General features: G+C 36.3%; 1 protein-coding gene across 6 annotated transcripts in view; it reads right to left on the bottom strand.

Moving 5' to 3' along the window:
• Positions 1–15,422, bottom strand: part of LOC137227817 (tyrosine-protein kinase JAK2) — a 375,133-nt gene that overhangs the window by 11,247 nt on the left and 348,464 nt on the right. For all 6 annotated transcript variants that reach the window (XM_067744296.1, XM_067744295.1, XM_067744297.1 and 3 more), the window contains 8 exons: positions 14,431–14,558; positions 13,142–13,280; positions 12,092–12,243; positions 11,792–11,942; positions 10,905–11,041; positions 8,464–8,653; positions 6,717–6,841; positions 6,373–6,545 (listed from right to left, as the gene is read on the bottom strand). In XM_067744296.1, the coding sequence (XP_067600397.1) occupies positions 6,373–6,545; positions 6,717–6,841; positions 8,464–8,653; positions 10,905–11,041; positions 11,792–11,942; positions 12,092–12,243; positions 13,142–13,280; positions 14,431–14,558 (1,195 nt within the window). The remainder of the gene's footprint in view (positions 1–6,372; positions 6,546–6,716; positions 6,842–8,463; positions 8,654–10,904; positions 11,042–11,791; positions 11,943–12,091; positions 12,244–13,141; positions 13,281–14,430; positions 14,559–15,422) is intronic.

Here is a 15,422-nt window from a genome sequence, read left to right as displayed (position 1 = left end):
TGATGCTGATCCTATCTTCTTATTCCAATTTCCTTGTATGATGTTTGGAACACAGTAGGTGCTTTATATGTAGGTGCTTAATAAGTATTTATTAAATTGTATTCACTAAGTATGCCAAAATCACTGGAAATCCATATAACTAATCATTATGGATTGCTAGTTAATTCCATTTAACTTCTCTAATTTCTCATTCTGGAAAAACAGAATGAAATTCATGTATCACTGGGGACATGACCAAAATAAGACAGTCAAGTTTAGATAAGTCTTATTTTCTAGTTTCACTTAAACCCTAAAAATAATTAGATAATGCTAATGCTCATAATTATCATCAGGATATTCCTTTAAAATGTTTTTAGTATTACAAAAAACTTCAAACATATACAAATTAGAGAACAATGAACAACCATGTACCTGTCACTTAGCTAAATTCATTGCCCACCTTGTTTTATCTACTACTCCCGACCTGCACACAACAGTATTTATATGAAATGAGTTCTGGATATGACAGTATTTCAACCATATTTCATACCATAACTATCCCAGTATGCATCTCTAAAACATTAAGAAGTCTTCTTTAAAACACATTCACAATGACATTATAAATCATTCTCCTGTGTAAGGGGTTCAAGATGGCAGCCTAAGAAGACTCTGAGCTCACCTCCTCCCATAGACACATCAAATTTACAGCTACACATGAAGTAATTTTCCTCTGAAAAGTGTATGATAACTAGATGAACAGCACCTCCACAACAAAAGATAAAAGAGACTCACTGAAACAGGCAGGAGAGGCAGAGAGACAGTCCCACCCAGGACCCCATCCCAGGAGCAAATCAGAAGGATAACAAAAATATGTAACTTTTTGGAGTAAAAAAAAGAAGGAGTAAAGGGATTGAGCTCCAAATAATGTACCTCAACCCTTGAGTGCAGCACTGGGAACACGAGCCCCTAAAACATCTGTTTTTGAAAATCAATGGGGATTAAGTCCAGGAGAACCACATAACTGTAGGGAACAAAGAACCCACTCTTAAAGAGCTCACACAGACCCATCTACCATGAGAAACAGCACAAAAGCAACAGTGTGAAAACACCTACACCATAAGAGAGGGAGACCTACTTACTGATCTTAGAGCAGCTGCTAGAGAGGCAGGAACCTAACGGGACTTTCTCTGGAGACAAAAGCACTGGTAGATGACATCTTTCAAATCTCATTCTAACTTGCTGGTGATACAGCTAGTGGGCACTATTTTTGGTGCCCTTCTTCTAGCCTCCTAGCACCAGTAGGTGTGCTCCTCCCACCCTGAACCACAACTGAGCCAAAGCGAGTACCTTGAGTGCCCTGCCTACCCAGTGCAGATGTCACACCACAATTGGGCTGGACAAACACACGATACCCCACCCTCCCCACACACTAGCTGCACCATAACTGGGATGAGCAAGTGCCTCAAACCCAGTCCACACTATGCAACAGCTCACTACAAACAGCAGGTGAGCACCCTAAATCCCACACATCCCACATCATAGCAGCAGCCCCACCACAGCTTGTAGGTGTGCACAGTCCACGTGAAGAACACCCGTGAGTGCCTGGGTCTGGTGGCCAGGGAGATTGTGCTTCTGGGCCCTATGGATTATCTCCTACACAAGAACAAGACTGGAAGAGGTAGCTGTTTCACCTAATGAATTTAGACAAATAGAGAAAGTTATGCACCATGAGAAGGCAGAGGAATATGTTCCAAACCAAAGAAAAAGACAAAAGACATTAATGAAATGGAGCTAAGCAACTCACTCAACAAAGAGTTCAAAGCAATGGTCATAAAAATGCTCATTGAACTCAGAAGAAGATTGGATAAACACAGCAAGAACTTAAACAAAGAGGTAGAAAATATAAGAAAGTACTAAATAGAAGTTATAACTGAACTGAAAAATACACTTGAGGGTTTCAACAGAAGACTTGATGAAGCAGAAGAACGAATCAGCAAGCTGGAAAATGAAACAAATAGAAATCACCCAGACACAGTTGCAAAATGAAAAAAGAATTTAAAAAAGTGAATATACCTTAAGGGACTTCTGGAACAACATCAAGCAGAACAGCATTCACATTATAGAGGTCCCAGAGGAAAAGAGAAAGAGAGAAAAGGTCAGAAAATTTTGAAGAAATAATGAATGAAAACTTCCCTAATCTGGGGAAGAAAGCAGACATTCTGGGTCTAAGAATTTCAGAAAGTTCCAAGTAAGATGAACCCAGAGAGAACCATACCAAGACACATTACAATTAAGATGGTAAAAGTTAAGGATAAAGAATCTTAAAAGCAGCAAAAACAAACAAACAAAAAGCCCCCCAAACCCCCAAAACACTACCTATTAAGTACAAGGGAAATCCCTAAATCAGCAGATTTTTCAGCAGAAACTTTATCAGCCAGAAAGAAGTGGATGACCTATTCAAAATGCTGAAAGGAAAAACTTTCCAACCAAGAATTCTCTACCAATTCTACCAGTCAAGATCATCAATCAGAACTGAAGAAGAGATGAAGAATTTTACAAATAAGCAAAGGCTAAAGGATTTCATCACCACTAAACTGGCCTTATAAGAAATGTTAAAGGGACTTCTCTAGGCTAAAAAAGAAATGGCACTAATTAATAATAAGAAAATATATGAAAATAAAAATCTCAGTGGAAAACATATAGTAAAGGTAGTGGCTCAGTCACTTATAGAGCAAGTATGAAGACAAAAGTAGTAAAGTTAACTCAAATTACAGTAATACTTAAGGGAAGCATAAAATAAGAATATGCAAAAGGCATCATCAGGGCTTCCCTGGTGGCGCAGTGGTTGAGAGTCCGCCTGCCAATGCAGGGAACACGGGTTCGCACCCGGTCTGGGAAGATCCCACATGCCGCGGAGCGGCTGGGCCCGTGCGCCATGGCCGCTGAGCCTGCACGTCTGGAGCCTGTGCTCCGCAACGGGAGAGGCCACAACAGTGAGGGGCCCGCGTACTGCAAAATAAATAAATAAATAAAATAAAATAAAATAAAAAGGCATCATCAAAAATATAAAATGTGGCAGGGGGGAGAGTAAAAATGTAAAGCTTTGCTTTACATTTTAAGTTGTTATCAACTTAGAAGACACTGCTATATACATACAATGTTATATGTGAACACCACAGTAACCACAAAGAAAAACCTTACAGTACACACAGAAAAGAAAATGAGAATGGAATCTAAACATAATATTAAAAAAATCCAGCAAACCACATGGGATTTTTGCATATATGTTCATCCAGGTACTGGCCTGTAAAAAATCCAGCAAACCAAAGGGAAGACAGAAAGAAGAAAGGAACAGAGAGGAACTATAAAAACAGCCAGAAAACAATAAACAAAATGGCAATAAGTACATGCCTATCAATTACTTTAAATGTAAATGGACTAAATTAGCCAATATAAAGACATATAGTGGCTGAATAGATTAAAAAAAAAAAAAGACCCATCTATATGCTGCCTAGAGATTTATTTCAGAAGTAAAGACATACACAGACTGGATGTGAGGAAAAAGTAATGAAAAGAAAGCTGGTGTAGCTATACTCACAGCAGATAAAACAGACTTTAAAACAAAGCCTGTAATAAAAGATAAAGAAAGGCACTATACAATGATAAAGGGGTCAATCCAGCAAGAAGATAAAACATTTATAAATATATATGCACACTACGTAGGAACACCAAAATATATAAAGCAAATATTACTGGCCCTAAAGGGAGAAATTAAAAGCAGTATAATAATAGTAGGGGATTTTAACACCCCGCTTACAGCAATGGATAGATAATTCACAAAAAAATCAATCAAAAAGGAAACATTTGGCCTTAAATGACACATTAGATAAGATGGAGTTCACAGATATGTTCAGAATACTCTATCCAGAAGCAGCAGAATACACATTCTTCTAAGGTACACATGGAACATTCTCCAGGATAGATCATGTGTTAGCCCACAACATGTCCCAGTAATTCAAGAAGACTGAAATCATATCAAGCATGTTTTCCAACTATAATGGTATGAAACTAGGAATCACAATAAGAAAACTGGAAAACCACAAAAACATGAAGATTAAACAACATGCGACTAAACAACTAATGGGTCAATGAAGAAATCAAAGGAGAAAAAAAGCCTAGGGACAAATAAAAACAAAAATAAAGCACACCAAAATCTATGGAATGCAGCAAAAGTGGTTCTAGGAAGGAAGTTCATAGCAATACAGGCCTACCTCAAGAAACAAGTAAAGTCTCAAATAAACAACCTGAATTTGCACCTAAAGGAACTAGAAAAAGACCAAAGCCCAAAGGTAGTAGAAGGAAGGAAATAATAAGATGAGGGCAGAAATAGAGACTAAAAAGACAATAGAATAGAACAGATCAATAAAACCAAGAGCTGGTTCTCTGAGAAGATAAACAAATCAAGAAGTCTTTAGCTAGACTAACCAAGAAAAAAAAGGAGAGGGCTCAAATAAATAAAATTAGAAACGAAAGAGGACAAGTCACAACTGATACCACAGAAATACGAAGGATAATAAGAGAATACCACAAACAATTATATGCCAACAAAGTGAACAACCCAGAAAGAACAAATTCCTTGAAACACATAATCTACCAGGACTGAATCGTGAAGAAACAGAAATAGAAAGCCTGAATAGTCCTGAATAGTAAGGAGACTGAGTCAGTAATCAAAAAACTTCCAACAAACGTCAAGTCCAGGAAACAGACAGCTTCACTGATGAATTCTTCCAAACATTCAAATAAGATTCAATACTTTTCCTTCTCAATTCTTCCAAAAAAACTGAAGAGGAGGGAACACATCTAAACATGTTATGAGGCCAACATTACCCTAATACCAAAACCAGACAAGGACACCGCAAAAAAATAAATTACAGGCCAATACCTGGATGAATATAGATGCAAAAATCCTCAACAAAATATTAGCAAACTGAATTCAACAATACATCAAAAGGATCATATCCCATGATCAAGTGGGATTTATTCCAAGGCTGTAAGGATGGTTCAACATCTGCATGAACAAAATGAAGGATAAATACCATATGATTGTCTCAACAGATGCAGAAAAAGCAACTGATAAGATTCTAACATCCACTTATGATAAAAACTCTCAACAAAGTGGGTATAGAGGGAACCTACCTCAACATAATAAAGGCCATATATGACAAACCCACAGTTAACATCATACTCAACAATGAAAACCTGAAAGCCTTTCCTCTAAGATCAGAAACAAGACAAGGATGCCCACTCTCACCACTTTTATTCAACACAGTATTGGAAATTCTAGTCACAGCAATTAAGCAAGAAAAAGAAAGAAAAGGCATCCAAATTGGAAAGGAGGAAGTAAAACTGTCACTCTTTGCAGATGGCATTATACTATATAGAGAAAACCCTAAAGACTCCACGAAATTAAAAAAAACAAAACTTTTAGAACTAATAAATTCAGTAAAGTCACAGGATACCAAAAACAAAAAAATCAATATACACAAGCCAGTGACATTTCTATACACTAATAGCAAACTAACAGAAAGAGAAATTAAAGCAATCCCATTTACCACTGTATCAAAAAGAATAAAATATCTAGGAATAAATTCAACCAAGGAGGTGAATGACCTGTACAGTGAAAACTGTTTAAGACACTGATAAAAGAAATCAAAGAAGGCACAATTAAATGGGAAGACAGTCCATGCTCATGGATTGGAAGACTTAATATTGTTAAAATGTCCATACTACCCAAAGCAATCTACAGATTTAATGCAATTCTTATCAAAATTCCAATGACATATTTCACAGAACTAGAACAAATTCTAAAATTTGTACGAAACCACAAAAGATCCCTTGAGAAAGGGAACAACCTTGAGAAAGAAGAACAAAGCTGGAGGTAGCATGCTCCCTGATTTCAAGATATGCTACAAAGCCACAGTGATCAAAACAGGTTGGTACTGGCATAAAAACAGACACCCAGATCAACCAAACAGAATTGAGAGCCCAGAAATAAACCCATATATATATGGACAATTAAATTACAATAAAGGAGCAAAGAACATACAATGGAGAAAGGACAGTCTCTTCAATAAAGGGTGTTGGGAAAACTGGACAGACATGTGCAAAAGAATGAAATTAGACCACTATTTTATACCACATACAAAAATTAACTCAAAATAGATTAAAGACTTGAATGTATGACCTAAAACCATAAAATTCCCAGAGGAAAACATAGGAAATAACTTCATTGATTATTACTATAAATATATAAATGACAAACTATTAATAGTAAAAATAAAGTTTGAAGTTTGTGCTCCAAAACTTCATTTTACTGTACTAAAATATACTCACCAGAATATGGGACTTTCACCAGGTTCTTTCACTTTGTAGTATTCTTTGCCTTGTGGCAACACTTTGGTTAAGCCGAAATCTCCTATTTTAACTCTGTTTTCATTCTCCACCAATATATTCCTCGTTGCCAGATCCCTGTGGATATACCTTTTTGTACCAAGATACTCCATACCCTATGAATAAAATAACATTTTTCTTTCAGCTAGCTTTATAAACATAAACAATTTAAATAGTCTTGTATCTTTCTACTCCCTTAATTATCTAAGAAAAACCTTAGAGGATTTCTTAATAATTACTTCAACATATTCTCTTCATCTACAACAAACAGCCAGGATATTAGGTACCTTGCATATCTGAGATGTGTACTGAAGAAGTTTTTTATGATCTATCCGTTCTTTATGTTTTTGGAGATAGTCTCGTAAACTTCCATATGGTAAATATTCCATAATTAATCTTAGATTACGCCGGCCTATTAACACACAAATGAGAACATAACGTTTTACTCTGCTATACTTTACTGATGAACTATTAGAAAACAACCGTATAGAAATGACATAAAGGGCTTCCCTGGTAGCGCAGTGGTTGAGAGTCCGCCTGCCAATGCAGGGGACACGGGTTCGTGCCCCGGTCCGGGAAGATCCCACATGCCGCGGAGTGGCTGTGCCCGTGAGCCATGGCTGCTGAGCCTGTGCGTCCGGAGCCTGTGCTCCGCAACAGGAGAGGCCACAACAGTGAGAGGCCCGCGTACCGCAAAAAAAAAAAAAAAAGACTTAAAAGATATATAAAATCTGAGTCTAAGAGACTTCCCTTGTGGTGCACTGGATAAGATTCCACACTCCCAATGCAGGGGGCCCGGGTTTGATCCCTGGTCAGGGAACTAGATCCCATATGCATGCTGCAACTAAGAGTTAGCATGCCACAACTAAGGAGCCTGTGTGCCACAACTAAGGAGCCCTGGAGCCGCAACTAACACCCAGTGCAACCTAAAAAAATAATAATAATAAAGCATGACTGGAGGTTTTTTTTTTTTTTTGGCTGCATTGGGTCTTCATTGCTGCGTAGGGGCTTTCTCTAGTTGCAGTGAGCGGGGGCTACTCTTCGTTGCAGTGCATGGGCTTCTCACTGTGGTGGCTTCTCTTGTTGCGGAGCACGGGCTTTAGGTGTGCAGGCTTCAGTAGTTGTGGTGTGTGGGCTCAGTAGTTGTGGCTCACGGACTCTAAAGCACAGGCTCAGTAGTTGTGGTAAACGGGTTTAGGTGCTCCGCAGCATGTGGGATCATCCTGGACCAGGTATCGAACCCACGTCCCCTGCACTGGCAGGTGGATTCTCAACCACTGTGCCATCAGGGAAGTCCTGGAGTCATTAATAAAAAAAAAAATCTGAGTCTAAGATGACAAAACCTGATTATAAAATTAAAGGTGATGTAGTAGTTAAGAACAATGACTTTTTTTTTTTTTTTTTTTGCAGTACGTGGGCCTCTCGCTGTTGTGGCCTCTCCCATTGCGGAGCACATGCTCCGGACGTGCAGGCTCAGCGTCCATGGCTCACAGGCCCAGCCGCTCCGCGGCATGTGGGATCTTCCCGGACCGGGGCACGAACCCGTGTCCCTTGCATCGGCAGGCGGACTCTCAACCACTGCGCCACCAGGGAAGCCCAAGAACAATGACTTTTTGAATCAAAAAGATTTGAATAGAAGTTTTAAAAATAGTTATGTTTTAATCTTCTGTAACCCATTATGCAAACCAAAATAAGCTGATGAGAAAACTTCCTTTCTCTTCATCTATACTGAATAAAAAGCATATAATTTAAAAAAATAATATTTTCACAGAAAATTTCTTTCTTTAAAAATGACATTCCCTTGGTAAGTTTAAGCAAGAATGGTAACCACCATCCTCAGTGAAGAGAATGATCAATCAAGTAGTCAAGGACTTCCTAACACCAAGTACAATCTCCAGTCATACAGAATGCTTCTTTCTCTGGGTACTGGAATATTTTAAGTCCAGATCTGGAGGCATTATAAGTTTCTACAATATTACCCAGGATGTCAAAGACATACCCTGAGTTCAAAAAAGGTATCAATGGGCAACATACCAGCACTGTAGCACACTCCCTTGTACTTTACAATGTTGTCATGTTGCAAGGATTTAAGGATTTCAATTTCCCTTTCAAAGTCTCTGAGGTGCTCTTCAGTACTGTGCTGGAGCTTCTTCACAGCCACCACCTCTCCAGTGTTGTCTTGTAGAGGGTCATACCGGCACATCTCCACACTGCCAAAATTACCCTAAATAATACATCACATTAAGATAGAAATCGCAAGTTTTCTAGAAAAAGTACTAATAAATTCTGATTATACAGGCAATTTTCAGCAGCTAGAAGATGTATCTCGAAACTCACATTAAACAACTTTCAGAACAAGAAAAGGAGATAATATTTCAATAGGTGAGTAGTAAACTTAAATATTTAATTTCTTCAAAAGGAATTACAGGCTGAAATATAAAAACTTCAAAAAAGCATTTAAACAAATCATTAACATTAATTTTTAAGATAAGCCAAGGGACATGCCAGGGAATTCCTAAATTTCTATCACTAACTTCCAGGAAGAACTTTTCTTCTTCACAATATAGCCTTTGATGTCACTGTCAGTGAGCTATATGGAATAAGGGTATGTTACAGACTGAATGTCCATGCCCATCCCCCCAAATTCATATGATAAAGTCCTAACCCTGAATGTGAGTGTATTTGGAGATAAGGCCTGTGAAGAGGTGATAAAGATTAAATAAGGTCATAAGGGTGAGTCCTTCATCCAGTAGGGCTGGTGCCTTTATAAGAAGAGGAAGAGACACCAGTTCTCTCTGCCATATAAGGACACAGTGAGAAGGTGGTCATGTGCAAGCCAAGAAAAGAGCCCTCATCAGAAACTGAACCCTACCGGAACCTTGATCTTAGACTTTTCAGCCTCTAGAATTACGAGAAATAAATGTCTGCTGTTTAAGCCAAGGTCAGCCTGTGTGGTTGGCAGCTTCTGTGATTATCTCCCAATGTTCTCTACATTCTGACATTCAAGCTCTTTTAAAATCCCCTCCCCTTGAGTGTAGGCTGGATTTATTAACTCATTTTTAATGAACAGAATATGGCAGGAGTGATAAGATGCCACTCCTGAGATTAGGATATGAAAACACAATGGCTTCGATCTTGGGTATTTGCTCTCAGCTCCCGTGTTGTGAGGCAGTCTGTGGAGAGGCCCGTGTAAGTGAGCTTGGAAGCAGATATTCTGAGGCCTTGTCAATAGCCATGTGGTAAGCTTGGAAGTAAGCCTTCCCCTAGTCAAGCCTTCAGAGAAGACTGCAAGACCTGGCTGACACCTTGATTACAGTCTAGTGAGAGACCTTGAGCTATAACCACCCAGCTAAGTTACTCCCAGATTCCTGACTCGCCTAACCTGTGTGATAATAAATGCTTTTTTGTTTTCAGCTGTTACGTTTTAGGGTGATCTGTCGCACAGCAATAGATAACTAATACACCCAAATACATACTTTTTTTTTTGTCATTGCTACATACTTTGAAACATTCCTGAGACTATTTTACAAACCAGGAATGACAGCAAGGTATTAATATAACTAAGCCAATACATAATATAACACCCAATGTTTAGCTCTGGTAAAGCTGGATCAGAACATTTAGTTTAGATTCAATACCTAAGTGAGGCCTTCATAATACATCCAAGCCAAAATCCAGTTCATAAAGCTACATGGTACAGAGCCCTATACTAGCAAGCTTAGAGGAAGAAAGAGGGCTTTACCGCTATGATTGGACCTGCTAAGAACTAAGGTTTTCTTGGTCTTACTTAAAATATGTCAGGCTATGCATGACTGTGTGACCTTTCAGCAGGGAGAGACTGTCTGCTAGTAAACATGGTCCAGTCAACATCTAGACTCTGAACAAGCAGATTAATTATTTCTCTCTGAGATGACTGAAAAAGGACATCGGTGGAGAGGCTTAATCAATTGTTCCTTTCTGTATCTCATAACCAAAGCGCCCTCTACCAAGAGTCTCATGGTCAAATTAATTGGGGAAAATACTGCCTAATTTATCCATCTCTTGAAAATGTTCAATGCACAGTACACGTTAAAGGTTCTGAGAAGTTCTTCAGTAAAGACAGCTGTTTATTTAACACAGCATTTCTTCAACATCTGACAACTAAACCTTTTTTCTACAAACACTTTGTTTTAACTTTTTATTTTATATTGGAGTATAGTTGATTAACAATGTTTGTTAGTTTCAGGTGTAGAGTAAAGTGATTCAGTTATACATATACATGTATCTGTTCTTTTTCAAATTATTTTCCCATTTAGCTTGTTACATAATATTGAGCAGAGTTCCCTGTGGTATAGAGTAGATCCTTGTTGGTTATACAAACAGTCTTTAAAATTTTGTGGAAAGTGAACTTTAGAGAATCTCTTAAGCCTTTTTTTCCCTAAATAAAATGTTTTACGATTATATTTCAACTATTTAAAAATCTTCTGACATCTTACCTTGCCAAGTTGCTGTAGAAATTTCAAGTGTCTCTCTTCAAATTGTGTAGGGTCTCGGTCTTCAAAAGCACCAGAAAACCCTAGGGCACCTATTCTCATATTAGGTAACATGTCATTTTCTGTTAATAGTTCGTAATCTGGAGAAATAAAGAATATTTCTACCATAACCTGGCAAATCCATTCTCTAGGTTAAAATAATACATATTCAAGCTGACCAAAATAATCAGAATGAGTTAGAAATACTAAATACAAATCAATACAGGGCAACTCTAATAGTTTTGATTATGTTAATGGAAGCCTTGAATTATAACCATAATCTAACATGTTTTCAGTAAAGATTTTTGCAAAGGATAAATGAATACTTTCCAAAATAGGTAGTTTTAATAGTTATAAAGTAAGATTATATGCCGATTTTTGTGGTGAGAAGAGTAAATAATATTGGAACAGGAAATACTTATAGGTCAGACACATGTATATTTAGCTATGTATTTTAAAGGAGGAGAGGACAAACAAAAACAAATCTACCTCATGTTTACAAAATTAATCAATTACAGAATATATGAGAACTAGTTAAAAAACAAAGAATTGTTTTTAAAAAGTCAAATAAGTCAAATAAACTTCTATAGTTTACTACTCATTAACTGGCAAACTAAAATGAGGTTATTAAAAGGGAAAAAGCCTTTTTTAAAAATGGAAATACTTCACAATCAGTGAGACCAGAAAATGTATAAAGTAGGAAAAGTCAAATGAACGTAAGAAATTAAGAGGGTCAAAAAGATATCAGGGAACTTTCCAGAGGGGATTACAAAATTAGTAAGGATTTATTAAATATAACAAAGATAGAAAGATAGCTGGAGACTCATTAAGATTGCGCCATCAATACGTACCTGGAGTAAACAAACTATTAAGATCTCGTATGATGGCTCTGAAAGAAGGTCTAAAATCTGGTTCGTAATCCATACAATTATTAATAAGATTTGCTAATTCTGTCCACTTTGGTGCAGGAAGCTGGTGCCTATTTTCATAAAACTGTAGTTTCTATAATTAAAGAACCACATGTTGATAATAAATTATAAATGCCGTATCAACCTTTTTTTATATAAAATGGGCTAAAGAATATCAAATCATGTGCAAAAAATATCAGGGATCACAAGGTAATTCCAACTTCACTGTTTACATGAACTTACTCTTTGAGAATCCAAAGCACTCAGGGGCTTATCTCCTCCACTGCAGATTTCCCACAAAGTGGTACCAAAACTCCATTTGTCTGTTGCCAAATTTAGATTTTTAGGATTTTCAATGCATTCAGGTGGTACCCATGGTATTCTCTCCTGCAGAACTTTCAAATGATAGGAACAAAGTATGGTTAAAGAGTTCCCACAATTAAAAAATTCTTATATATGTTAATAATTTTTGCTGTATAATTAAGAGAGTACAGAGTCCTTTCTCCTTCACCATATGAATATATATTCTCTTTCTTCACATCCCATTCCAAAGAGTAAAGTCCCCCTGAGTATCAGATCTAACTAAGATCCTATAACATTTTCTGCCCTACAGTCTCTGTCTTCACTTCATAAAAAGGCACCAAGTTTAAGTACTACTGGCTGAAATAGGAAACCATGCATCAGTGTACAAAAGTTGATAACTTTGGATTCTAAGTTTAGACATTCAATTAGAGAAATTAGCTAATGTAATGAAATACAATTACAACACTATTTGGATCAAAAAAATGCCTCTCAATTATCTGACTGAATTTTTTACTTTAATTAATTTTGTTAAGGAGAAGGTTATCAACACAAAAGTTCTAAGAAGTCATAAATTAGCTGAATAATTAAACTAAATAAAAAATTCAAACTTGATAATATATCTTCTCAAATTTTTATTTAACGACTAAAGAGAAGAAAAATTTAGAAGAATTTACTTGTGGCTCAAAGAATGATACTTAAAAATTTCACAATAAAACTGGATAAAATCCAATATTCCATATATAATTAGGGATTAACACTATTTTAAAAAAATCATCTTACAGTACATAGAAACATGCTTATAAGAAAGGAGAAACAGAGACTAGGATGTAACTATAACTTAATTTAGATTGCTAAAAATGGTAACTAAATTTTATTATTAATCAAGAACATGTCAATAAAATAGAATTTGAGAAAAATTAACAGTCTGATCTTTATGCCTCTTTCTAAGCAAAGCTTAATAAAGTTAAATTCGATCCTTGTAGAACTTACTGTCCTTTGGCAAAACTGTAATACTAATGCCAGGATCACTAAGTTTGATGAAAGGAGGATTTCCTGTCTTCCTGTCTTCTTCTCTGATAAGAAGAATATTTTTGGTGCACACATTCCCATGAATAAGGGTTTTTTCTTCCTATTAAAGTTAAATGCATATACATTCAAATATTAATCCACAAATAATTTGAGCACTTAATATGTCCAAGACCCCAAAATGGATTTAAAAAGTAAAAATAAGAAAACAGTATTAATAAACATTAATTGGAGGCGCACTTTGAGAAAATAAAACGAAATTTTATGGCATCACCGTGCTTTGTGTTTTACATTTTAAGTGAAACAATGCTCTATACCCACGAAGAAACAAATACTTAAAAAAAAAATAATTTATTTATTTATTATTCATTTTTGGCTGCATTGGGTCTTCGTTGCTGCGCGCAGGCTTTTCTCTAGTTGCAGCGAGCGGGGGCTACTCTTCATTGCAGTAAGTGGGCTTCTCATTGCGGTGGTGTCTCTTGTTGCAGAGCACAGGCTCTAGGCGCACAGGTTTCAGTAGTTGTGGCACATGGGCTCAGTAGTTGTGGCTCACGGGCTCTAGAGCGCAGGCTCAGTAGTTGTGTGGCATGGGCTTAGCTGCTCCACGGGGCATGTGGGATCTTCCTGGACCAGGGATCGAACCCATGTTCCCTGCATTGGCAGGCGGGTTCTCAACCACTGCGCCACCAGGGAAGTCCCACGAATACTTTTTAAAACTACTTAATGCCAGTTCACTTTATTAAGCTGAGATTTTAAATAGTATATATTTGTAGGTGGTAGTTAACAGCAAGAAATACTGTTTCTGTTCAGTAGGTGCATTCTTAAGGATCTGATCACTAGCTGGCCCTCTGGTATTCTGCTTCTCTGGCAAAACTGCTTTCTCAATGGACATAATGTCCAATTACCCACAAATACCATAACAAGGTATCTTCTGCAGGGATTTTTTGCTATTCATAGTTAGCACAACATTTTTTTGATAATTTTTCGTTAAATTCTCTGAAGCCAAGATACACAAACTGCAGACTGTCTATCAGCAGTTCTAAGAGATTGATGGGATGACAAAACTATTTCTTTCAAAATTGATTTCACATAAATATACGCCTAAAATAATCCCTTTCATCAACTAACACAGATTATTTTAAATGACTCGGCATCCATTTACAGATTTATTTCTTGGTCCCACGTCAAGATCCTTTCACATTGCTTCATAATCTAAAACAGTAAGTTGACAAAAGAATATAATAATTACTTACTAGAAAATGCATGGCCCATGCCAGCTGTTTAGCCACTTCAAGTTTCCATAATATATTTATAGAATTTTTATTCTTTTTCAGATATATATCTAGTGATCCAAATTTTACAAACTCCTGAACCAGAATATCTGCATTAAAATATAATGATAATAATAAGACTCACGTACAGTACAGTAAAATATATATAATTTTAAACTTTTATAATTATATTTATAGTTATATGTGATGATATAGGTAAAGAGATTAAACTACGTAAAATTCACTAATTTAAAGAAAGGTTAACAGCTATATAAAATGTATATTGGGGTTTTAGTTTATTCACAACAGAAAGAGGTAAAGTCTAAACAATTACATATAAACACAATTTATATATAATTGTACATTACGTATAATAATATGTAGATGTATGTAGATTGAATCCCAAATTGTGATTCCGCTTCATCTAATATTAAAATTAGTTTTCATATGATATACAACAACTTTTGGTGACAAGACTACCTTAGGACCTTGCTGGGTAACTAAAACAAATGTTATGAAAGTTTTTTTTTTTTTTTTTTTTTTTAAACATCTTTATTGGAGTATAATTGCTTTACAATGGTATGTTAGTTTCAGCTTCACAACAAAATGAATCAGTTATATATATACATATGTTCCCATATCTCTTCCCGCTTGCGTCTCCCTTATGAAAGTTTTTATGCCTATAGTTAATTTGGAGAACAGTCAACATGTCAATAATAAAGAACTGACTGCAGGGAAATTTACATCAGGGCAAGTGTCAAAAAAAAGATCTAAGAGTTACAATGAGCAAGAGCTTAGTAAAACTTTTTTATGTGGCATGTAAGACCTACTATATTTCACAGATACCAGTGACTGTCATATGTCCCATTATTATGTGTCATAAAATTTTAAAAATTGCCAATTAAATTATGAAATGCCATCAATTATATCACACTTCCTAATTTCAGATATTTTTAATGTGAAAAAAAGGTATC

Source organism: Pseudorca crassidens, chromosome 7 (genome assembly GCF_039906515.1).
Source record: "Pseudorca crassidens isolate mPseCra1 chromosome 7, mPseCra1.hap1, whole genome shotgun sequence".
Taxonomy (NCBI): Eukaryota; Metazoa; Chordata; class Mammalia; order Artiodactyla; family Delphinidae; genus Pseudorca; species Pseudorca crassidens.
The sequence above is the reverse complement of the archived record's forward strand: the minus strand, read 5'-3'. Positions and strand labels throughout refer to the sequence as shown.